This window comes from Microcaecilia unicolor, chromosome 12 (genome assembly GCF_901765095.1).
Source record: "Microcaecilia unicolor chromosome 12, aMicUni1.1, whole genome shotgun sequence".
NCBI classification, from domain to species: domain Eukaryota; kingdom Metazoa; phylum Chordata; class Amphibia; order Gymnophiona; family Siphonopidae; genus Microcaecilia; species Microcaecilia unicolor.
Window position 1 is genome coordinate 72,981,651 of NC_044042.1, and position 26,836 is coordinate 73,008,486.

General features: G+C 46.7%; 1 protein-coding gene across 3 annotated transcripts in view; it reads right to left on the reverse strand.

Annotated features, from left to right (window-relative positions):
• The window catches only part of SMARCE1 (SWI/SNF related, matrix associated, actin dependent regulator of chromatin, subfamily e, member 1), an 86,433-nt gene that overhangs the window by 18,827 nt on the left and 40,770 nt on the right, over positions 1-26,836 (reverse strand). For all 3 annotated transcript variants that reach the window (XM_030221160.1, XM_030221162.1, XM_030221163.1), the window contains exons 4-7: positions 8,534-8,638; positions 6,852-6,932; positions 5,590-5,721; positions 4,932-5,103 (exon numbers count right to left, since the gene is read on the reverse strand). In XM_030221160.1, coding sequence (XP_030077020.1) covers positions 4,932-5,103; positions 5,590-5,721; positions 6,852-6,932; positions 8,534-8,638 — 490 coding nt within the window. The remainder of the gene's footprint in view (positions 1-4,931; positions 5,104-5,589; positions 5,722-6,851; positions 6,933-8,533; positions 8,639-26,836) is intronic.

Here is a 26,836-nt window from a genome sequence, read left to right on the forward strand (position 1 = left end):
TTCTATAGCGCTACAAGGCATACGCAGCGCTGCACAAACATAGAAGAAAGACAGTCCCTGCTCAAAGAGCTTACAATCTAATAGACAAAAAATAAATAAAGTAAGCAATCAAATCAATTAATGTGAACGGGAAGGAAGAGAGGAGGGTAGGTGGAGGCGAGTGGTTACGAGTCAAAAGCAATGTTAAAGAGGTGGGCTTTCAGTCTAGATTTAAAGGTGGCCATGGATGGGGCAAGACGTAGGGGCTCAGGAAGTTTATTCCAGGCGTAGGGTGCAGCGAGACAGAAGGCGCGAAGTCTGGAGTTGGCAGTAGTGGAGAAGGGAACAGATAAGAAGGATTTATCCATGGAGCGGAGTGCACGGGAAGGGGTGTAGGGAAGGACGAGTGTGGAGAGATACTAGGGAGCAGCAGAGTGAATACATTTATAGGTTAGTAGAAGAAGTTTGAACAGGATGCGAAAACGGATAGGGAGCCAGTGAAGGGTCTTGAGGAGAGGGGTAGTATGAGTAAAGCGACCCTGGAGGAAGATGAGACGGGCAGCAGAGTTTTGAACCGACTGGAGAGGGGAGAGGTGACTAAGTGGGAGGCCAGCAAGAAGCAGATTGCAGTAGTCTAAACGAGAGGTGACAAGGGTGTGGATGAGGGTTTTGGTAGAGTGCTCGGAAAGAAAGGGGCGGATTTTACGGATGTTGTAAAGAAAGAAACGACAGGTTTTGGCGGTCTGCTGGATATGAGCAGAGAAGGAGAGAGAAGAGTCAAAGATGACCCCAAGGTTTCGAGCTGAGGAGTCAGGGAGAATGAGAGAGCCATCAACAGAAATAGAAAACGGGGGGAGCGGGGAGGTGGGTTTGGGGGGGAAAACGAGAAGCTCGGTTTTGGTCATATTTAATTTCAGGTGGCGTTGAGACATCCAGGCAGCAATGTCAGACAAGCACGCTGAAACTTTGGTTTGGATGCAAGGTGAGATATCAGGGGTAGAAAGGTAGATTTGGGAGTCATCAGCATAGAGATGGTAGGAAAAGCCATGGGATGAGATTAATGAACCAAGGGAAGAAGTGTAGATAGAAAAGAGGAGGGGACCAAGAACAGAACCCTGAGGTACGCCGACAGGCAGAGGGATAGAAGTAGAAGAGGATCCACCAGAGTGAACACTAAAGGTGCGGAGGGAGAGGTAGGAAGAGAACCAGGAAAGGACAGAGCCCTGGAATCCAAGTGAGGACAGGGTATCGAGAAGTATGCTGTGATCGACAGTGTCAAAAGCAGCGGAAAGATCAAGAAGAATGAGGATGGAATATTGACCTCTGGATTTAGCCAGTAATAGGTCATTGGAGACTTTAGTAAGCGCAGTTTCGGTTGAGTGGAGAGGGCGAAAACCAGATTGTAATGGGTCAAGAATATCATGTGAGGAGAGAAAATCAAGGCAGCGGCGGTGAACAGCACGCTCAAGTAATTTGGAGAGAAAAGGAAGGAGGGAGATGGGTCGGTAATTAGAGGGACAAGTAGGGTCAAGTGAAGGCTTCTTAAGGAGAGGTGTGACCACAGCATGTTTAAAGGCAGCAGGGACAGTCGCAGTGGAAAGTGAGAGGTTGAGAATGTGACAGATAAAAGGAATAAGAGTAGGAGAGATGGCATTAAGAAGGTGGGTGGGAATGGGATCAGAGGAACAGGTGGTACATTTTGAGGAAGAAAGGAGAAGTGTAGTTTCCTCAATAGTAACTTCAGGAAAGGAGGAAAGGGAATGAGGGGAAGGAGAGAGAGGGGAACGGACTAGTGGAGGGAGAGCTGGTGAGGTAGAGAAAGCAAAGTTTATCTTTTGAACCTTGTTGTGAAAGAATTCAGCAAGGGTCTGAGGAGATAATGAAGGGGGAGTTGGGGGAGGGGGCACCTTGAGGAGAGAGTTCAATGTGGTGAAGAGAAGTCGAGGATTAGAGCCAAGAGAGTTGGTCAGTTGGATATAATAATCCTGTTTGGCACGTAAAAGAGCAGATTGGAAGGAGGTCAGCATGAACTTAAAGTGTAAGAAATCAGCAAGGGCCCGAGATTTCCGCCAGAGGCGTTCGGCGGAGCGGGTACAGGAACGTAGGTAGCGGATATTAGAAGTCAGCCAAGGTTGGGGTTTTGTACGCCTTACAGGGCGGGTCATCAAAGGTGCAAGAGTGTCTAAGGCAGAGGATAGAGTATTGTTGTAAGAAGAAACAGCCTCGTTGACAGACGTGGATGGTGCCACAGTAGAGAGGAGGTTTGAAACATGGGAGGATAGAGATGAAGGGTCAATATCGTGAAGATTCCTAGATAAATTAGATAGGATAGGACGGGACTGGGAGGGAGGAGATTTAAGTGTGAAAGTTATAAGATGGTGATCAGAGGAGGGATGATCAGAGGCAAGGAAACTAGAAGGTGAACAGTTGGAGGAGAAGATGAGATCAAGACAGTGACCATCTCTTATCATTTTTGTCACCCTTCTCTGTACCTTTTCTAATTTTGCAATATCTTTTTTGAGATGTGATGACCAGAATTGCACACAGTATTTGAGGTGGGGGGGTCACACCATGGAGCTATACAAAGGCATTATAACTCTCTCATTTTTGTTTTCCATTCCTTTCCTAATAATTCTTAACATTCTATTTGCTTTGTTAGTCATTGCTGCTCACTGAGCAGAGGGTTTCATCGCATCATCCTTTTCCTGGACAGCGATTCCTAATGCGGAACCTTGCATCACAAACTACTACTACTACTACTATTTAGCATTTCTATAGCGCTACAAGGCATACGCAGCGCTGCACAAACATAGAAGAAAGACAGTCCCTGCTCAAAGAGCTTACAATCTAATAGCTACAGTTTGGGTTCCTCTTTCCCACATGCATCACCTTGCACTTGCTCACATTAAATGGCATCTGCCATTTGGATGCCCAGTCTCGTAAGGTCCTCTTGCAATTTTTCACAATCCTCCTGCGATTTAACAACTTGGAATAACTCCTGTGTCATCAGCAAATTTAATTACCTCACTAGTTATTCCCATCTCTAATTTATAAATATGGGAAAAGTAGCAGCCCCAGAACAGACCCCTGGGGAACCCCTTTATTGAGAATACTGACCATTTAACGCTACTTTCTACTTTCTATCTTTTAACCTTACTCCTGAGGACATTCTATGCAAAGTTAAAAATCTGCAGTTTTTAAAATTCCTCATTCTTTTTGTATTTATTTTTACATAGAATTCCCCTAGCATAAAAGCTTGGCTCTTCCATGTCCAAAACCTGACCCTTTCCCCTCAAGCTTTCTTCCAGCTCAGGCTCAGACTGTGTCCCCTTCTCCAGTAGTCTCACTCCTCAACTAACTTAAACCACTCAGAGATGGGAAATGAGATTCAGTTTAGGGAGGGGGGGGGGGGGGGGGTTAATTCCCCCGCTTTCTCTGCCCCCTTCCTCCACTAGTATGGAGAAACCACCCAAACACAATATTTTGTAACTTGAATTTTATTAAAGCTCAAAAAGACATACAATGGAATATCTAAAGCTCTCCTCAGCACAATGAGCATGGACACATTTTCCCTCTCCTCCCAGCAAGACTGCAGTTCTCTATCCCTGGGCATACATATCCTCATAGCTCTCCTCCTCCCCCGTCCATATACCCCCTTGCTTTTTCTAAAATTCTTCTCGTCTCCCCCCCACAAGTGCGCACACACTCACTATCTGTATTTCTGAAATACATACCTGCCATCCTAGATCTAAGTCCGTTCCACCAAACTATCTCACTGTAGCTCTCTTGATTCTTACCCCTTCCCCCACCCTGCAATAACTCTTCGAGTCCTTCAGCACTCTTAGCTCTCTCTCAAACCAAATCCTCCCCCATTGCATTCTGTAAATCCTCCAAATACACCTCTCTCAGCTCTCCCCTTGCCCACCTCCCCCTGCAGTATCTTCAGGACATGAATACAAAACTCACCTGTGGCACCCCCCTTCCTCCCTTTCCCTGTGGTACTCCCCCAGCATACACATACATGCAGCTCCCCTCCTAGATTATCTTCCTTCTTTTATCTCTTTCTTCTTCTGCAGTTTCAGCACAAACAAGAGGAGGAGAAGGAGGACGAGGAGAGCAGGTGCATACTATGCCCCATCCTTCTCCTCTGCTATGCTAGCAGACTGAAGAATTTGAACCATGTGGGACATCGTTGAGCCTCGCAGTATAAACTTCTCAGTCAAAGCTGGTGTAACGGAGGAGGATGTGATGAAAAGTGCAGGAAAGGGAAGGGTGAAGGGGTGTGGATTTCATGTACCATTTTTCTGTGGTACAATCAAAGTGGTTTACATTATATCTCTCTCTCTATCTAGGTACTATTTTGTACCTGGGGCAATGGAGGGTTAAAATGATTTACCCAAGATCACCAGGATCTGCAGCGAGATTTGAACCCTGGTTCTTAGCCTGCTACTCTAATCATTACGCTCCTAACCACTGCTCTATTAGGGGAGAGAGGAAAGATGAAAGGTAAGCTGGAGGATGTCGCAGGAGAGGGTGTACTCAGCGGGGTGGGGGTTCTGTCAGGATGGAGGAGAGAAAGAACTGCCTGCACGTTTATGTTTGCAGGGGGTGGGGCGGGAAGAGAGGGCGCATGTCACCACTGCCTGCTTTTGTTTCCTGTGCAGACTTTTGCACAATTCTACATTGTACAGTTGTGCAGAATTCCTGCAGGTGTAAAGACCGTCACAACACACTGCAGCGTTGTGTTTAACACACAAAACATATGTGTTTGTAGCAAGACAGATTAAGAGACTACAATTAAAACATATTAGTGTACCACTAATTTGTGCTATTTTATATGACACCTAGTTACTAATAACTAGGCTCAACAGTAAAATAATACATCTTAACCGTAACCCACATTGATAACTTCCCTTCTTAATTTGCTAGACGAGGTTTCTATTTACACTAACCATCAGGGTCTTCTGCTGGCTGTATGCTCATGTACGGCTCTCCTTTCTCAATGCGGGACTGCCTCTGCCGGCTTTCCTCTTCCAGCGCAGCCTCTGCTCTGCTTTTAGCGTTGATGTAGGCGAGGTAGGCAGGAGAGTTGTGGTATGTTTTCATGGATTCATTATACTCTATCTGAAAATGCACGTTAAAAAGACACTTTCATGTGATCCACATGTTAGAAATCCATGCAACTATTCCTCATATTTACTGTTCAAATGGAATTTAATTGCATATCTTTCTCTATGTTGCCTGTAATGAAGGTCCTGGCTATCATACTGTAAACCATATTGGAAAGCCTCATTTGACCAATTTTGATTAAATATCAGGGACAAAGCTAACATCTATTTTGTGGTCTAAAAGCAGAGTGCAATATGGGTATATGGCTTCTCGTTTTATGTAAAGGGAGTGGAAAGGAGTTGATCAGTCTGCTTCTGCTCCTACAAGTACCCAGCAGAAGGCCTGCTTACAAGCAAGCTCTCTGCCACAGAAAGAGGGAGCCCTCTTGAGGGTGAACTAGCTCCAGATTCATGTTTGATCTCAAGAATTGTCCTGCCTGTGCAACCTCCAGTTTTAAGTAAGAGCTCTCCATTAAAAGTTCAAACAAATCTTTCATTATACCTTTTCAGCTTCATATTCATTCAAATACTCCTGCTTCTCCTCATCGGTGAGGTCTCTCCACATCCCACCAATAATCTTGCCAATCTCCCACAACTTTAGGTCAGGGTTGGAGGCCTTCACTTGGTCCCAGACCTGAAAAGAAACAGCTTGACATTTAGATCTACTATTGTGAAATTTAATCTCATGTTTGAATTTAACAAATGTTTCAATCTGATGCCCCATGTAGCTTTTTATAATAGTCAGGCTGGTATTATAGAGCTGTGCCCTCAATAAGTGGTCCTGGTACAGTCCATTAAGATGGGGCAGGGGTCAATCATGCACTGTGATGGGCATAACCCTGCATAACTTGCAGGAAACACAAGGGCTCTTACAGAAATATAGTTCTCACAGTATGATTCTCTTCACTTTCCACAGAACAGATGACATAGCCTTAGTGGGTCATTTTAGGCTGTGTTAATAACCAGTCAACAATGTAATACACATTTCATTCTTCTGAAGAGACAATTTTGTGTAAAACAAAATGCTACAATGTTGTTCAGTGTACTATTGGCTCTATGCTACCCTGGGGCAATTTCCCACTTGAGCATTTTGGTTTTAGTGACTTCAAAACTTCTGGTTTAAAACCAAAAGTATAGTTGCTAACAGTAGAAACTGTGTAGATTCACATGAAATGAAATACTGTAGAGATAGATATGTAATCAGCATTTATTTACTTTCTTTAAATCTTCCTAAGATGCAATTATGGGGGTCGATATTCAAAACTAGACAGAAACAGCTGCTGGCCGGTTAAATCACTTGTGTGGGGCTATCTATCGATACTCAGCAGTCTTAACCAGTTAACGCTGCTGAATAACACTACAGACTGCTAATGTGAAAGCCGGTTATTTTGTGGGTGGTCCAGGGAGCGGAGTTGACATTTATGCAGTTAAGTGACGATATTCAGCACTTAATTATTAAGTTAAGTGGCAAAATCAGGCCACATAAAAGTCAGTCTTATCTTTATGCAGTGTCGCTTAGGCAGGTAAGTGCTGAATATTGCACTTAACCGCACAAGAGACAGCTGGCACCATAAATCTGTATATTCAATGGCAGGGCCCGGATATGGCCCAGCATTGAACATCTGGGAATAATGCCACCGGTGGCTAAAAAACACTCACCGCTGCCAGCTGAATATCTACCCCTATATTTTTATTCCTGGTGCACAAACATTCTAGTTTGAACTGCCAACATGTTTTCCAGTAAAAATAACAGCTGTACCATACCTTTCTGCTGTACCTCATGTAGGGCATCAGAGGTTTATCTGGAGGCTTGGGTGGCTTTGGAATTGTGATGCCGGAAGAAGCCTGTAAGGGAAGCAGAGAGATGGCCAGTGCTAGTGATCTGTGACAGAAGTGCCTGTTTGCACCATCATGGCGATGGTTATTGGGATGTGTGTGTGTGTTTGTCATAAGATTTAGTTATGGCATAGTTGATGGAACCTACTGAAAACTGTTATTTCATTTAGGCATTATAGACCTCTGCATAAGACTGAGTAGGGTAAAGACCTTTGGCAAACCCTTGCAGGTCTTCATGTCACGGATCTCAGGCATGTACAGAGGGACAATGGAGATTTTAAAGTAGCTAAACCCTATTTTAATATGTACAAAATAAAAGCCTGCCACCCAAGCAGCTCACTGTGTGGGGCATCCTCCTTCCCATGTGTGCTTTTCTCAGGCGAGAACATTCAAGAGCACAGCTCAGTCTGAGCTAGGCTATTCTTTCACATATATTACAATTTAAAAGATAGAGCTGCAGGACGACGCAAAGGAACAAGATAATCGGGACACCAAAAAATAATTTGCTACATCTTCCCCCCCTTCCAGTCTTTTTTTTTTAAAGTTTATTTTAAATTGCTTGGGGTACAGAACAAAACCAAAAATTGTATTCAAATGGTTTGGTTCTTTGTTAGTAACATGAAAAATATATACCAAACAGCCAGTCGTGGCTCAGCCCTTTATGCTTACGTTATGTCACAACGTACAGATGAGACAATGCATACATACTTGTGTGAATATGTAACGTACTGTACATATAGTGTGTATGCATTATAGAACATACATGCTATACGCACACACAGACTTGGAACACAGTGACTGATGCACCACTGGATGAATTCATGTCAGCGATATTTATAAGCGCATATAAAAGGTACTCTGTATATGCATGCTTCTGGCTACTTCAAGAGTACAAACACTAAATAATGATTTCTTAGAGACAAAGTGGCCATTATGTTTGTGTACTTCAGGTGTGAATCCAAACCCTATGTCTTCATGCTTTCATTTCAGCATTTAAATCAACCATTATACACAACTACTGTGTTTTGGGAGTGGCAGCTGTGTGGTAACTTGCTGCCAATTTAATCTAAAATAACCCCACCTGCTCTCAACACAAACGTAAACAAAGAAATTCTAAGCCTTTTATGTATCTGGGGATACAAGTTCAAGAGAGGGAATATTTCTCTCTCAAACTGGCAGAAAAGTCAACAGTTTTACACACAAGTGCGAGAACATAAGTGCACAATTAATTTCAGCAAACAACGAAGGGCTCACTGATGGCAACATATAAGAGAGCACCATGGTCGATCGTGCTACTGGTCAATTGTGTTTTTCTTTGCAGGTATGGGAGTGAGGTCTTCAGTGTAATATACTGTACACACTCCATGACATTAAACAAATACAACAGGCTTGCTACTCAAACAAAAAAATATCTTATATTCATGGCTTGTTAGGAGATAGAGGAAATCTATACTTTGCCCAAACACTTTTTAGCAAAGGACCCACAGAAGAAGGGCGCACCTAAGATTTTTTTTTTTTTTTGGACAAATGTGAAAGCAGCTAATATGAAGGAAACCTACAACTTGCTCCAGCCAGGTAATGCCCAATGATGTAATAGTTGATTTGCCTACCGTGACCCGGCTGTTGCTGCCTGGGTTCCCTCCCAGCCTGTAGTTGTTGTAGGCCAGATGGCTGTATGGATTGTACCCCACAAACCCTGGGGTGCTGGGCATTTGCTGATGGAAACAAATGAGACAAAAACACAAGATGAGAAATGAACTCAAACGAGGAAAACAAATGAAAAATGGTTTGCATATGTGGCATGCGGAAGCAGAGAGGATACACGCGAGCAGCTGTGGATTATGGAGTATAATCCCTTGAAATGAGTCCTTTGAGCCAATTGGCTTTCCCTTGCACGTAACCATCACCTCACTTCAAATGTAGAATGCGCATGTTGTGTTCTTTAACCATCAAACATGGCTACATGACACTATGCAAGTGTGGCTGAAAGACATTTTAGGACATAAAAATGAGAATGTATATATATATATATATATATATATAAAAAAAAAAGTTTGCTTTCTGCCTTGGCGTCCCCATAACTATCACTGAGCCCCCATTTTATCAAACTACTAGTTTGGGGCTAGATTTGGTACTTCAACTTGTGATAACCTCCAGTACCAGTAAAGAAGCACAGTTCTTTCTAGGCTTATAGTAAGTTTATGGCATTTTCTGCTGTCTGCCAGCTAGGATATTAAAGTCTCTTGACATATGTGGGCAAAAGGACAACACATCTTAAAAGATTAAAAGTGTACCAGTAGTTAAATTATATTAAGAGAATAAACGATTCTGCGCAAACTGGTTTGACCCAGTATGGCTATTCTTATGTTCTTAAACTACTAATTGCTGTATTTTGCATGAGTTTACATTACTTTTAATTGAGTGTTCAAAAATATTTTAAGAGCAAAAGAGAACAAAATGCTACCTAGGTATTACTTAGGACTGAATTGAAGATGATGAACCAGGAAGAAAAGACAAAATGACTCAAGACCTGAGGTGTTTGATACAGCTATCAAGGGAACCACAGAGCGAATGCTACATACCTGTAGAAGGTATTCTCCGAGGACAGCAGGCTGATTGTTCTCACTGATGGGTGACGTCCACGGCAGCCCCTCCAATCGGAACACTTTCTAGCAAAGTCCTTTGCTAGTCCTCGTGCGCCGATGCGCACCGCGCATGCGTGGCCGTCTTCCCGCCCGAACCGGCTCGTGCCGGCCAGTCTCATATGTAGCAAGACAAAGAGAAGGGAAGACACAACTCCAAAGGGGAGGCGGGCGGGTTTGTGAGAACAATCAGCCTGCTGTCCTCGGAGAATACCTTCTACAGGTATGTAGCATTCGCTTTCTCCGAGGACAAGCAGGCTGCTTGTTCTCACTGATGGGGTATCCCAAGCCCCCAGGCTCACTCAAAACAACAAACATGGTCAATTGGGCCTCGCAACGGCGAGGACATAACTGAGATTGACCTAAAAAATTTACCAACTAACTGAGAGTGCAGCCTGGAACAGAACAAACATGGGCCTAGGGGGGTGGAGTTGGATTCTAAACCCCGAACAGATTCTGAAGCACTGACTGCCCGAACCGACTGTCGCGTCGGGTATCCTGCTGCAGGCAGTAATGAGATGTGAATGTGTGGACAGATGACCACGTCGCAGCTTTGCAAATCTCTTCAATAGTGGCTGACTTCAAGTGGGCTACCGACGCTGCCATGGCTCTAACATTATGAGCCGTGACATGACCCTCAAGAGCCAGCCCAGCCTGGGCGTAAGTGAAGGAAATGCAATCTGCTAGCCAATTGGATATGGTGCGTTTCCCCACAGCCACTCCCCTCCTGTTGGGATCAAAAGAAACAAACAATTGGGCGGACTGTCTGTTGGGCTGTGTCCGCTCCAGATAGAAGGCCAATGCTCTCTTGCAGTCCAATGTGTGCAGCTGACGTTCAGCAGGGCAGGAATGAGGACGGGGAAAAAATGTTGGCAAGACAATTGACTGGTTCAGATGGAACTCCGACACAACCTTTGGCAAGAACTTAGGGTGAGTGTGGAGGACTACTCTGTTGTGATGAAATTTTGTGTAAGGGGCCTGGGCTACCAGGGCCTGAAGCTCACTGACTCTACGAGCTGAAGTAACTGCCACCAAGAAAATGACCTTCCAGGTCAAGTACTTCAGATGGCAGGAATTCAGAGGCTCAAAAGGAGGTTTCATCAGCTGGGTGAGAACGACATTGAGATCCCATGACACTGTAGGAGGTTTGACAGGGGGCTTTGACAAAAGCAAACCTCTCATGAAGCGAACAACTAAAGGCTGTCCTGAGATCGGCTTACCTTCCACACGGTAATGGTATGCACTGATTGCACTAAGGTGAACCCTTACAGAGTTGGTCTTGAGACCAGACTCAGACAAGTGCAGAAGGTATTCAAGCAGGGTCTGTGTAGGACAAGAGCGAGGATCTAGGGCCTTGCTGTCACACCAGATGGCAAACCTCCTCCATAGAAAGAAGTAACTCCTCTTAGTGGAATCTTTCCTGGAAGCAAGCAAGATGCGGGAGACACCCTCTGACAGACCCAAAGAGGCAAAGTCTACGCTCTCAACATCCAGGCCATGAGAGCCAGGGACCGGAGGTTGGGATGCAGACGCGCCCCTTCGTCCTGTGTGATGAGGGTCGGAAAACACTCCAATCTCCACGGTTCTTCGGAGGACAACTCCAGAAGAAGAGGGAACCAGATCTGACGCAGCCAAAAAGAAGCAATCAGAATCATGGTGCCTCGGTCTTGCTTGAGTTTCAACAAAGTCTTCCCCACCAGAGGTATGGGAGGATAAGCATACAGCAGACCCTCCCCCCAGTCCAGGAGGAAGGCATCCGATGCCAGTCTGCCGTGGGCCTGAAGCCTGGAACAGAATTGAGGGACTTTGTGGTTGGCTCGAGATGCGAAGAGATCTACCAAGGGGGTGCCCCACACCTGGAAGATCTGTCGCACTACACGGGAATTGAGCGACCACTCGTGAGGTTGCATAATCCTGCTCAACCTGTCGGCCAGACTGTTGTTTACGCCTGCCAGACATGTGGCTTGGAGCACCATGCCGTGACGGCGAGCCCAGAGCCACATGCTGACGGCTCCTGACACAGGAGGCGAGATCCGTGCACCCCTGCTTGTGTAGATGTAACACATGGCAACCTGGGTGTCTGTCTGAATTTGGATAATTTGGTGGGACAGCCGATCTCTGAAAACCTTCAGAGCGTTCCAGACCGCTCATAACTCCAGAAGATTGATCTGCAGATCACGTTCCGGAGGGACCAGCTTCTTTGGGTGTGAAGCCCATCTGACATGAGCTCCCCACCCCAGGAGAGACGCATCCGTGGTCAGCACTTTTTTGTGGCTGAGGAATTTGGAAAGGACGTCCCAGAGTCAATTGGACCAAATCGTCCACCAATACAGGGATTTGAGAAACTCGTGGATCCACTCTTCTAGATCCCCAGCAGCCTGAACCACTGGGAAGCTAGGGTTCATTGGCAGATCTCATGTGAAGGGCGGGCCATGGGAGTCACATGAACTGTGGAGGCCATGTGGCCCAACAATCTCAACATCTGCCGAGCTGTGATCTGCTGGGACGCTCGCACCCGCGAGACGAGGGACAACAAGTTGTTGGCTCTCGTCTCTGGGAGATAGGCGCGAGCCGTCAAGAATCCAGCAGAGCTCCTATGAATTCGAGTTTCTGCACTGGGAGAAGATGGGACTTTGGATAATTTATCACAAACCCAGTAGCTCCAGAGGCGAATAGTCATCTGCATGAACTGCAGGGCTCCTGCCTCCGGATGTGTTCTTCACCAGCCAAATCGTCGAGATATGGGAACACGTGTACCCCCAGTCTGCGAAGTGCCGCTGCTACTACAGCCAAGCACTTTGTGAACACTGCTGGGCGCAGAGGCGAGCCCAAAGGGTAGCACACAGTACTGGAAGTGACGGTGCCCAGCTGAAATCGCAGGATACTGTCTGTGAGCTGGCAGTATCGGGATGTGCGTGTAGAGGCGTCCTTCAAGTCCAGAGAGCATAGTCAATCGTTTCCTGAATCAATGGGGAGAAGGGTGCCCAGTGGAAAGCATCCTGAACTTTTCTTTGACCAGATATTGTTCAGGGCCCTTAGGTCTAGGATGGGACGCATCCCTCCTGTTTTCTTTTCACAAGGAATACCTGGAATTAGAATCCCAGCCCTTCTTGCCCGGATGGCACGGGCTCGACCGCATTGGAGCTGAGAAGGCGGAGAGTTCCTCTGCAAGTACCTGCTTGTGTTGGAAGCTGTAAAGACTGAGCTCCCGGTGGACAATTGGAGGTTTTGAGGCCAAATTGAGGGTGTATCCTTGCCGGACTATTTGGAGAACCCACTGATCGGAGGTTATGAGAGGCCACCTTAGGTGAAAAGCTTTCAACCTCCCTCCGACTGGCAGGTCGCCCGGCACTGACACTTGATGTCGGCTATGCTCTGCTGGAGCCAGTCAAAAGCTCGTCCCTTGCTTTTGCTGGGGAGCCGAGGGGCCTTGCTGATCGCACGCTGCTGACGAGAGCGAGCGCGCTGGGGGCTTAGCCTGGGCCGCAGGCTGTCGAGAAGGAGGATTGTACCTACGCTTGCCAGAAGAGTAGGAAACAGTCTTCCTTCCCCCAAAAAATCTTCTACCTGTAGAGGTAGAGGCTGAAGGCTGCCGGCGGGAGAACTTGTCGAAAGCGGGTGGTCCCGCTGGTGGAGCTGCTCTACCACCTGGCTCGACTTTCTCTCCAAAAATATTATCCGCACGGCAAGGCGAGTCCGCAATCCGCTGCTGGATTCTATTCTCCAGGTCGGAGGCACGCAGCCATGAGAGTCTGCGCATCACCACACCTTGAGCAGCGGCCCGGGACACGAAACCATCAAAGGTGTGTACACCCCTCTGGCCCAGGAATTTCCTGCACGCCTTCAGCTGCCTGACCACCTCCTGAAAAGGCTTGGCTTGCTCAGGGGGGAGCTTGTCCACCAAGCCCGCCAACTGCCCGCACATGGTTCCGCATGTGTATGCTCGTGTAGAGCTGGTAGGACTGAATTTTGGCCACGAGCAATAGAAGAATGGTAGGCCTTCCTCCCAAAGGATCCAAGGTTCTAGAGTCCTTGCCCGGGGGCGCCAAAGCATGCTCCCTAGAACTCTTGGCCTTCTTAGGGCCAATCCACAACCTCCAGAGTCGTGAGGCAACTGAGTGCGCATCAGCTCTGGGTCCCATGGATCCGGTACTGGGACTCGATCTTCTTGGGAATGTGGGGATTAGTTAGAGGCTTGGTCCAGTTAGCCACCAATGTCTTTTTAGGACATGATGCATGGGTACTGTGGACGCTTCCTTAGGTGGAGAAGGATAGTCCAGGAGCTTCAAACATTTCAGCCCTGGGCTCGTCCTCCACAACCACCAGGGAAGGGGATGGCCGTAGACATCTCCCGGACAAAGGAAGCAAAGACAGACTCTCGGGAGGAGAAAGCTGCCTTTCAGGAGAGGGAATGGGATCAGAAGAAGACCCTCAGACCTCCCTCGTCAGAGAAATATCTGAGTCCTCTTCCTCTTCCCATGAGGCCTCACCATCGGTGTCAGACACAAGTTCACGAACCTGTGTCTGCAGCCCGTGCCCGGCTCGAGCGTCGAGAGGTAGACTCCATCGCCCGCACCGGCAAAGGTCCCTCCGCCGACGTAGTCGGGGAGCCTTCCTGGGAGGCTACCGCAGTCAGTACCGCAAGCGGCACCGATGTCGGAGACCTCACCCCGGGCAATGGGCCAGCCGGCGCCTCGCTCGACGGTACCCTGGTGGCGCAATCACCCCCGGTACCGGAGGGGTAGGGCGCAACAGCTCTCCCAGGATCTCTGGGAGAACGGCCCGGGAGACTCTTGTGCAGAGCGGCTGTGGAAAAAGACATGGAAGCCGATGCAGGTGTCGATGTCAGAATCGTTCCGGGCGTGGAGGCTGTTCCGGGCTGTACAAAGGGAGCGCACCGACACCTCTTGAACAGAGGGCGATCGGTCCTCTTGGTGCCGATGCCTACTGGGTGCCGACTCCCTCGTCGACCCAGAGCTCTCGGTGCCCGACACGGGAAGGGGGACCGGTGACGTGCTTCTTTCGACTTCTTGGGACGAAGCATGTCACCAGAGTCTTCCCGGCACCGACGAGGAGGACGTAGAATCCAGCCGTCGCTTCCTCGGGGCCGAGGCCGAAGGAGGTCGGTCTCGGGGGGGCTGTACCGCAGGAGCCCTCAGGGTAGGGGTAGATCCACCTGAAGGCTCACCGCCACCAGCAGGGGAATGGACAGCCCTCACCTGCACTCCAGACGAAGCACCACCGTCCGACGACATCAGCAGACGAGGAGGTCTCGGTACTACCGACGCCGACGCAGCCCTCCGATGTCTCGGCCCCCGATGCAGAGGGCCGATGCCTCGATGCACTCGTTGCAATCGGGGGCGAGGATGAAGGTCCGGGCGCCGACGACGCGAAGCAGGTCGATACTACCCGGTGCCGACGAAGACGCCGAGAACAAAACGTTCCAACTGGGCCAATCTCGCTAACCTGAGTCCGCTTTTGCAAAAGAGAACACAGACTACAAGGCCTGCGGCGGTGCCCAGCCCCCAGACACTGAAGACAACGACGCGTGACTGTCAGTGAGACGAGATTACCCGGGGCGCACTGGATGCACTTCTTGAAGCCGCTGGAAGACTGGCCGGCACGAGCCGGTTCAGGGCGGGGAAGGGGGAAACGGCCGCGCATGCGCGGTGTCGCATCGGCGCGCGAGGACTAGCAAGGACTTTGCTAGAAAGTGTTTCCGATTGGAAGGGCTGCAGTGGACGTCACCCATCAGTGAGAACAAGCAGCCTGCTTGTCCTCGGAGAACAACTGTTTAAATGTGCTGGAAAGCTGTAAGAAAATATCTATTAGACTTATACATCAGCAGGTCACCCAGCTGCTCTTCTGGCCTCCCTCCCCATCTGCACTACCCGGAGTATTTCCTGATGCTACTTTACTCCTATTATATCCAGAGCACTGTGTACCAGCACTGCACTACAAAGGCTAGATATAAAAGACAAAATAGTCAATGCAAACAATGCATTTTTACCACACACAAGTTACATTCACTCAGTTTTAGCAAGTATCACCAAGATAAGAAATAAAACAAGATGCAAACAAAAATACTTCATACAATCTCACAGTTTTGAACGCTTTTAGTTTCCGAAAGAAAGCACATCATAAACAGATTCAGTTGATGGATTAAATTATGAACTGGCGTACATGCTTTTGGACCAGAGTCATGCAATGTCTTTACACAAGAATCCAGGTGTAACTTTGCCAAGGTGTAGGGAACATTTACTAATCTGTCCTTAAGGCACAAACATAGCACTACTCACTTCACTTTTACAAACACAAAAGAAAAAACTTGCCTCGTCTCCACCTTTTGAACAGGCTGTTGAGGTCGGAAGCAATTTTGGTGGAGCTGAAGTTATAAAAATGTACCGACTCCATCTTCAAAGTAAAAATTTACAACATAATATGCGTGACCATCTCTGGGAAAAAGTGATAAGTCTCCAGAATCAAACAACGATTTTAGTGAATTCTGTTAAAGCAACAATTTGTAATACAACTCTCTAAACTCCATCCTTAATGTGATGTGGAGGGGCATTTTCAATATGACGTCTAAATCCGATTTTGGACATTTTGTGGAAAACGTCCAAAAATCCAGTAGCAAACAATGCCATTTTCAAAACCTGAAAAATGTCCGTCTCCCCCCCCCCCCCCCCCCCCAACCCTAAAATAGCCATTTGAAAGACACTGCTGTGATTCTTTTTGGACTATTTTTGAAAAAAAAATGTCCAAGCGAAAAACACATATCAAGTCTTTGGGATGTAGGAGGAGCCAGCATTCACACAGACATCCAGCAAAGCAGTGGACACCCTAGGGGGCACAGCAGTGGACTCCACGTAAAAGGTCCCAGGTACCAACCCCCTTATATTTATTTATTTGGATTTTTGCTCACACCTTTTTCAATAGTAGCTCAAGGTGAGTTACATTCAGATATACTGGTGAGCCCCTCCAAAACCCACAAAAACTATGTATCTAACTGTACACCACGACATTTTATTTTGACATTTATTACCCCACATATCCCAAACACTCGAGTTCAATGTGGCTTAAAACAATAGGCAAGGTTTAAAATACCATAAACAAAATATCAAGTAACAGCAGAGTAGCACAAATAAGATACAAATAAGACGAAATAATAAACCACTGATGTCAGTTACAGTCTAACACACTCGATCAATGGGTAGAGACCCTCTCAAAAAAGGAAAGTTTTCAGTCTTTTGTGACATACCAAGTAATCAGGCTGACCCTTGATTGCCATTGACAGAGCGTTCCACCATTTAGCACCTTGGTATCTAAAGTCTGTGGAGTGAAACAGATTTATAAGCGCACTCTCTTGCAATCTGGAAGATGAGTCTAGGTAGTCCCTAACCAGAGGTTATATTACTACTACTACTACTTAACATTTCTAGAGCGCTACCAGGTTACGCAGCGCTGTACAATTTACAAAGAGAGACAGTCCCCTGCTCAAAGAGCTTACAATCTAATAGACAAGTGGAATGGTCGGTCCGATAGGGGCAGTCAAATGGGGCAGTCTGGATTCACTGCAACGGTAAGGGTTAGGTGCCGAACGCAGCATTGAAGAGGTGGGCTTTAAGCAAAGACTGAGACGGCAGGGAGGGGGCTTGGCGTAAGGGTTCAGGAAGGTTGTTCCAAGCATAGGTGAGGCGAGGCAGAATGAGCGGAGCCTGGAGTTGGGGTGGTGGAGAAGGGTACAGAGAGGAGGGATTTATCCTGTGAACGGAGGTTACGGGCGGGAACGTAAGGGGAGATGAGGGTAGAAAGATAGTGAGGGGCAGCAGACTGAGTGCATTTGCAGGTAAGAGGAAGCTTGAATTGAATGCGGTATCTGATCGGAAGCCAGTGAAGTGACCTGAGGAGAGGGGTGATATGAGTATATTGGTTCTGGCGGAATATGAGACGTGCAGCAGAGTTCTGAACAGATTGAAGGGGGGGATAGATGGCTAAGTGCATAGGGGAATAGTTATTAAGGGCTGCATGTAATCTGGTGTCATGCCATATAATATTTGAAAGACAAAAACACAATTTAAAAATAATCCTGGCTTTAATGGGTAGCCAGTGTGGCTTGAATAAATGGCTCTATCAAAATGCGAAACCTTGAGGACAAGCCTTGATGCTGTATTTTGGACCGTTTGCAGCTGTTTTAGGACACAGTCCTTACATCCAGCAAAGCTGGAATTGCAAAATCGAACTGAGTTAAAACCAAGGATTGAACTAGCAGTCTAAAGATGACAGGCGAGAAACACGATCCAATTCTCCCCAGCTTCCAAAGAGACTTGAAGGATTTTTCCTTCACTATTGAGGAACTTGAGGCTTGAAGTGAGGTGACTGTCAATTAATATATCCAATATTCTTAGCATAGTGTCAGGGGGTAGGACGTGTTGCCAATGGTAAATTTATTGTATATGGTACAGTCGAAGGGGGTGGTTACCACAAGAAATGTAGTCGATCTCTATTTAACTTAACATTTAAATTTGGAAGCCCAGGATTCCGACAAATCAAGACCATGCCTAATCTTAGGGGACAATTCTGGAAGAACCAGTTCTTGATAAGGGATATAGCCTGTGAGACCATCCGCAGAACCCTGTTGCCTCAAGTCTTTCACCCAGTGAAGCCATCATAACACTGAACAGGACTGGAGATAGTGGCCAGCCTGTGGCATCCCGCAGTCAGGAGACTAAGGATAGCGAGAGAGAACCTGATAACTTCATCTGATACGATCTAGATTTTAGGAAGCCGCAGAAACACTGGTGAACCTTCCCACACAGTCCGAATTGGTCCAAAAAGGTCTTAAAGCAACTCATGATCAACAAGTCAAAATGCACCTGACATACTGAATTGCATCACTAAAAACTTAAAGCCTAGACTGACTGTTTCAGTACTATAACAAGGACTAAAGCCTAACTGGAATTTATGCAAGAGGGAGAAACGTGATTCATAAGCAGAGGAACTATTCCCTCTATTACCTTACTCAACAATGGGATAGAAGTGACAGGCCTGTAATTAGTAATGTCTCCCAATGAAGCCAAAGTGCTCTTAGAGATTGGTGTAAGTATTATGGAACCTTTCCGCCAAGGAAAAGCACCCCGAGTCAGCATAAATGACATATGAGCTTGAAGAAGGTCAATGAATCCTGTTAGTGCAGTTTTAATAAATAAACTTGGACAAGTATCCGGAAGGCAATGTGAGAAAGAATACTTTTTGAGAAAGGATTTGACAGTCTCATGAGTGGGCAGCAGAAAGGAGGATCACAGTCAGTCAGCTGCCATGCCAGCATCAAGACTAGGCTGTTTGATGCGAGATTGAACACTAGCTACAGTAGAGCCTCCCTAATTTTAGTTATTTTTTGTTCAAAGTACATGGCTAATTGATTAGCAGAGGGAGTAGCTACAGGTACTGATGTTAAGTTTTTGGTCGACTTAAACCTATTAAGAAGGCTAAAAAGCTTATGGGTATTTAAGTGGTTGCAATCAATTTGCTCTTTATAGTAGAGGGTTTTAGCTTCTACAATCTTTTTCTTAAAATCTCTGATAGCCTTATTCCAAAGCATTTATTCTCAACAGATTTATGTCTGGACCACTTTCTAATTTTCTACACTATCTCTTCAGGAGGAGAATATCTTGGCTGTACCATGGGTTAGTTTGGGCAAAACTTTGATGGGAGTCATACTATCCAGAAATCCTCACTGTCTATGTCTGGAAGCTGTGGACTATCAAAGATTCCAGACCAGAATTTTACAAGATCAATTCTCCCTCATGATTTAAAAGGACAGTGGACTGAAAAGATGTAGTAGCTTCCCAACTCCGGAGTCTTATGATCTGACCAAGGGACATGGGTCACCCAGGTAGAAAGTTTCCATATGTACAGTTTATTTATTTGGATTTTGTTCACACCTTTTTCTTTAGCAGCTCAAGGTGATTTACATTCAGGTACACTGGGTATTTCTCTGTCCCTGGAGGGCTCAAAATCTAAGTTTGTACTTGAGGCAATGGAGAGTTAAGTGACTTGCCCAATATCACAAGAAGTAGCAGTGGGATTTGAACCAGCCACCTCTGGATGTCAAGACAGGTGCTCTAACCACTAGGCCACTCCTACAAGCCAGCAGATCCAACAGATGACTCCTAATGTGGGAGGATTGGGAACGTGGCAGAAGGAATCACCAAGAGGCGAGAAAATAAAGTAAGCTCTTTGTCTTAAGATCCCTAGGGTTATCAAGATGCAAATTAATATCATCGACTAATAAAACATTAGTCAACTTAACAAAAATATCTGAGAGGAATTCAGTAAAACAGCTTTCTAAGGCAGACCAGCTACAATAGCCCTTATGCCTACAAGTGTTTTTGGTGAGTTTTGGATGGCTCACAAGTTCCACCGCAAGAGCAGAATAAAATTACGTAACACATAGATAAACATGGTTTAATGGGATAGAGACAGCATGGTTTAAGCCAAGGAAAGTTTTGCCTTACCAGGTTGATTCATTTTTTTGAAGGTGTGTACTGATCAAATACTGAAAGTGATCCGAAGAGAGAAGGCTTCAAATACTGAGTGTTGTATTCCCCTGGGGACAAAGGATCGTGCCAACAGAGCAAGTTTACAGCACAGAGAATGTTCCAGATGCTTGGGGCGAGGGACTGAAATCTTGGGACTGTGGCTTCTTCTAAAGTAATTCCCACGTGGGAGGAAGGGAGAGTAACGACTACGCAAAAATAATGGATTTCAATAAGTGGCTTGAGCCTTGGTGTAAAGACAGTTTTAGATACATAGGAGCATGGAGTAATACACGAGGAATAACAGGCTTGTACTGTAATGATGGGCTACATATTTCTGTGATGGGAAAATGGATCCTTGGGGAGAAATTCAGACAGTATGTTTCTAGACATTTAAACTAGAAGGCGGGGGTGACAAAAGGAAACAAGGGAATTCAGAAAGCCCACCCCCAGAATAAACATGATGGCAGAGAGCAAGGTCATCTAAATTATAGAAAACCACCTAAATTCACTAAGCACATGGAAAGCAATGAGCACAAATGCTCGAAGTCTAGGTAAAAAAAGGTTCACTTGGAAGCCTGATGTTTGAAGAAAACGTGGATATTGTTGCTATTACACAGACGCGGTTCAATGATGCCCATAAATGGGATGTGACTATACTGGGCTATAATCTTTTAGGAAGGATGTAGAGGGCCGAAGAGGTGGAGGAGTGGAGCTGTATATGAGAGACAATATCAGAGCAGCTGAAATTCAGGGAACCTGGGGAAAAGAAGAAGCTTTATGGATCGATCTGAAAAGAGAAGATGGAACCTGTATCCACATGGGGTTATCTACAACCTCCGGCACAAGCAGAGAAGCTAGACAAGGATCTGATAGAAGATATTCAAAAGATTGGTATGAAAAGGGAGGTGCTACTGTTGGAGATTTCAACTTGTCTGACGTGAATTTGAATGTCCTGTCTGCGGAATAGGAAAGAAGAAGGAAGATTGTGGATGCCTGTCAAAGTGCCTTGCTCAAAAAAATGGTGACAGAACCCACGAAGGAAGGGTCGATGCTGGATTTAGTGCTCACGAATGGAGAAAGTGTTTCCAATATCCGGTGGGTGCCCACCTATGTAATAGTGATAATCACATGAGATGGTTTGATATAAGGGCAAAGGGTGGAGAGCGGACGCAAAAAAAAAAAAGTACTGGATTTCAGACGTATTGGTTTTGATAAAATGGGGGAATACATGAAGAAGCAGTTGGCGTGGGAAGGCAATAGGAGAAGTGGAAAATCAGTGGTCAAAGCTAAAGGATGCCTATAAATATGGCGACTCGATGTTTACACAAGGAAAGTAAACAAAAACAAGAGAAACAGGAAGCCTATGTGGTTCTCCAAACAAATAGCTGAAAAAATAACAGCAAAAGAGGTTTGTTCAAGAAATACAAAAGAACCGCAATGAGAGGATCATTGAAAAGATTATCGGATTAAACTCAAGGAGTGAAGAGAGAAATACGATAGTGAAAGCACAAATGGAAGAAAAAAAAACCGCTAAAAATGTTGAGAGTGACAAGACCTTTTCAGATACATTGGAGAAAGGAGAAAAGATAGGAATGGAATTGGCAAGACTGAAAAATAATGAGAATGGCTATGTGGAGGTGAGGAGATAAAGCGAATGTGCTAACAATTACTTCTCTTTGTGTTCACGGAGGAAATCCTGGTGAAGGACCGCGTTGGCTGCTGAGGGAATATAAGGGAATGGAGTGGATACTGTGCGGTATGGAAGAAATAGTTTATAAACACTGGAGAATCTGAAGGTGGACAAAACTATGGGGGCCGGATGGGATACATCCCAGGATACTGAGGGAGCTCAGGGAGGTCTTAAAGATTTATTAATATATCTTTAGAGACAGGAGAGGTTCCGCAGGATTGGAAACGAGCGGATGTGGTCCCTCTTCACAAAAGTGGAGACAGGGAAGAAGTGGGGAACTACAGACCGGTAAGTCTTACTCAGTGGTAGGAAAAATAATGGAATCGCTGCTGAAAGAAAGGATAGTTAACTTTCTAGAAGCCATGGATCACAGGACCCAAGGCAACATGGCTTACCAAAGGAAAATCCTGCCAAACGAATCTTATTGATTTCTTTTGGTGACCAAAGAACTGGATGAAGGATGTGAGCTACATGGAATCTACTTGGATTTCAGCAAACTTTGATACTGTCCCCTACAGAAGACTTGTGAATAAACTGAAAGGGCTGAACTTGGGACCGAAAGTGGTGAACTGGATAGGTAACCGGGTTGACGACAGGTGGCAGAGGGTGGTGGTAAACGGAATCTGCTCAAGGATAGGAAAGTGAGCAGTGGAGTTCCTCAGAGGCCGTGCTGGGGCCTATTCTTTTCAATATATTTGTGGGATATTGCTGAAGGGTTGGAAGGAAAGGTTTGCCCTTTTGCGGATGACACGAAGATAGCCAATAGAGTGGATACCCTGGAGGGAGTAGAAACAATGAGAAGGGATCTCCAAACGTTAGAAGAATGGTCAAGGGTCTGGCAGTTAAAATTTAATGTAGCACTGTTCTTGTCTCTGGGTAGCTAATTGTTCTGGTTTCTCTTTTACTAACGTATCAAACTAGAAGAACCGTTTTTTTTCTTTTTTCGTCTTTTTTATTATGAACTTATCTGAATCTGCACTACCCAAGCTGCAAAAGGTCCTTAAATACAATCAACTTAAATACAAATCAACTTACGCATCTAGTTTTCCTACATAAGCACACACTGTTGGAACATACTACCCAAGCCTTGAAAAACGCGTACGACCACCTAAACTTCCGGAAATCACTAAAAACTAACCTATTCAAGAAGGCATACCCTACTGATCCAACCTAAATGCCTAACCTTAAAAACACAGCCAAACTAAAGCACGTAATGGTCATAACAAAACTCTTCCATTCTACGATTCCCTAATGTGGCTGTGCCACATGAATTTATCTTACTACAACATCACCTTGTATTTGTTCACACCGGAGCCTGCAAAGGCCGCTCCGGTACTATGTAAGCCACATTGAGCCTACAAATAGGTGGGAAAATGTGGGATACTACTGCTCACTACTACAATACCCTACCCACCCCCGTCCCTCACCACCTCACCATCTCTCCTATCCCCTCCTCCTTCCTAGCTCTCAAACCTTCATCACTTCCTTCCCTGCCATTAACCCATCCCCATTCCTCCTAAGCGCATCCCGCCTTCGTCGCCTGACCTCCCCCACCCTCCCCGCACTCTGTTGCTCCTTCTCCTGCAATCCGCGGGAGACATCAATCCCAATCCAGGTCCCCCACACCTGTCCTCGTCCTATCCATGCAAACGATTCTGGGATGTCTCCAATCTCATCTCTATTCCCCTCCTCCCCCCCTCTTCCCTCCCCTTCTCGTGTGCCCTGTGGAATGCCCCGCTCGGTCTGCAACAAACTTTCCTTCACCACGATCTCCTCATCTCCCGTTCCCTCCAACTGCTTCGCCCTAACTGAAACCTGGCTCACCCCCGATGACTCTGCCTCAAGTCGCGGCCCTGTGCCATGGAGGTTATCTTTTCTCCCACACTCCCCGCCCAGTTGGCCGCGGAGGAGCGGTTTCTACTTTCGCCTCCTGTAGTTTTCAAACCCTCCTCCTACCGCAATCTCACTGCTTCTCATCCATTGACGTCACTCCATCCGTCTATCTACCCGCTGCCACTCAGAGTTGCAGTCATTTACCGCACCCCCGATAAGCCCCTCCCTTCCTTCCTTACCGACTTCGATGCCTGGCTCTCCGTTTTTCTTGAACTCTCATATCCGTCCCCCATTCTTGGAGACTTTAACATACACGCTGATGACCCATCCGACTCCTACGCTTCTCAGTTCCTCACTCTGACATCCTCCTTCAACCTCCAGCTGAGCTTCACCACCCCTACTCACCAAACTGGCCATTGTCTTGACCTCGTCCTCTCCTCTACCTGCTCATTCTCCAATTTCTGCGCCTCTGCTCTTCCTCTCTCAGATCATCACCTGATCACCTTCACACTTCATCACCCTCCCCCTCAGTCCCGCCCAACACTAACCACTACTTCAGGAATCTCCAGGCTGTCGACCCCTCCCACCTTATCCTCTTGCATCTCTAATCTCCTCCCTTCCATCATGTCCTCCGAGTCTGTCGACAAGGCTGTCTCTGCTTACAATGCCACTCTCTCCACTGCTCTGGACACACTTGCACCATCCATCTCCCGTCCCACAAGGCATACTAATCCCCAGCCCTGGCTGACCCCTTGCATCCGCTACCTTCGCTCCTGCGCCTGATCTGTCGAACGCCTCTGGAGGAAATCTCGCACCCATACCGACTTCATTCATTACAAATTCATGCTATCCTCCTTCCAGTCCTCCCTATTCCTTGACAACAGGACTAATTCTCTCGGCTCCAACCCTCATCGTCTCTTCGCCACCCTTAACTCCCTCCTCAAAGTGCCCTCTGCTCCCACCCCCCGTCACTCTCTCCTCAATCACTATCTGACTACTTCTGTGACAAGGTGCAGAAGATCAACCTCGATTCACTACCAAGTCACCTCCGCCTCTTCACCCTTTAACCCACTCCTCAACCAACCAACCACCAACCCAGGCCTCCTTCTCCTCTTTTCCTGATATCACCGCGGAGGAAACCACCCAACTTCTTTCCTCCTCGAAATGCACCACCTGTTCCTCTGATCCATCCCCACCAACTTACTAAACACCATCTCTCCTACTGTCACCCCCCCCCCCCCATCTGTCATATCCTCAACCTCTCTCTCTCCACTGCAACTGTCCCTGACACCTTCATGCATGCTGTAGTCACACCACTTCTCAAAAAACCATCACTAGACCCTACCTGTCCTTCCAACTTACCGCCCCATCTCCCTCCTACCCTTCCTCTCCAAGATACTGAACGCGCCGTTCACAGCCGCTGCCTTGATTTTCTCTCCTCTCATGCCATCCTCGATCCGCTTCAATCCGGTTTTCGCCCTCTACACTCGACAGAAACGGCACTCACTAAAGTCTGTAATGACCTGTTCCTTGCCAAATCCAAAGGTCACTACTCCATCATCATCATCCTCGACCTATCCGCCACTTTTGACACTGTCAATCATAATTTACTTCTTGCAGCACTATCCTCATTTAGGTTCCAGGGCTCTGTCCTCTTCCTGGTTCTCCTCTTATCTCTCCCACCGTACCTTCAGAGTACATTCTCATGGCTCTCTCCTCCACCCCCATCCCACTCTCTGTTGGTGTTCCTCAGGGATCTGTCCTTGGACCCCTTCTTTTTTCAATCTACACCTCTTCCCTGGGCTCGCTGATCTCATCCCATGGTTTCCAATACCATCTTTATGCTGACGACACCCAGCTTTACCTCTCCACACCAGACAACACTGCAGAAACCCAGGCCAAAGTATCAGCCTGCTTATCCGACATTGCTGCCTGGATGTCCAACCGCCACCTGAAACTGAACATGGCCAAGACCGAGCTCATTGTCTTTCCACCCAAACCCACTTCTCCTCTCCCTCCACTCTCTATTTCAGTCGACAACACCCTCATCCTCCCTGTCTTATCTGCCCTCAACCTCGGAGTCATCTTCGACTCCTCCCTCTCCTTCTCTGCCCATATCCAGCAGACAGCCAAGACCTGTCACTTCTTTCTCCATAACATCAGCAAGATTCACCCCTTCCTCTCCGAGCACACCACCCGAACTCTCATCCACTCTCTCATCACCTCTCGCCTTGACTACTGCAACCTACTCCTCACTGGCCTCCCACTTAACCATCTATCCCCCCTTCAATCCGTTCAGAATTCTGCTGCCCATCTTATCTTCCGCCTAGACCGATATGCTCATATCACCCCTCTCCTCAAGTCACTTCACTGGCTTCCGATCAGGTACCGCATACAGTTCAAGCTTCTCCTACTAACCTACAAATGCACTCAATCTGCAGCCCCTCATTACCTCTCTACCCTCATCTCCCCTTATGCTCCTACTTGTAACCTCCGCTCACATGACAAATCCCTCCTCTCAGTACCCTTCTCCACCACCGCCAACTCCAGGCTCCGTCCTTTCTGCCTCGCCTCACCCTATGCTTGGAATAAACTCCCTGAGCCCATACGCCAAGCCGCCTCCCTGCCCATCTTCAAATCCTTGCTCAAAGCCCACCTCTTCAATATCGCTTTGGCACTTAATCATGTACCTCTATCCAGGAAATCTAGACTGCTCCCAATTTGAATGACTGCACTTTTTGTCCTTTAGATTGTAAGCTCCTTTGAGCAGGGACTGTCCTTCTTTGTTAGATTGTACAGCGCTGCGTAACCCTGGTAGCGTTTTGGAAATGTTAAATAATAGTAGTAGTAGTAGTTGTACCCGTTTGTCAAATCACTCTGTTATAACAACTTATTAAATCGTGCACCTACCTTAGGGCTGGTCTTCCTTCATGCTAGTGGAAATGGTGATGTGGTTATGTCTCAGGAGTAACTGTTAAATGTGCAATCATGCTCGTGATAGTGTGAATAAAATCTTTCATTCAATCCTCCAACATTCTCTTGATTCTTGCCCTGTTCTCAACACAAGCTGTGTTTCGCAAGTTGGTCACGTCATCAGGAGAACCGATGGTGTCTAGTTTGGAGCCTTGCTCCTATTTCTGCGGTTATCTGGGATGGAACATCGCCCCTCTCAAGACTAACCGAGGTTACCGCAGAAAATAGGGAAAG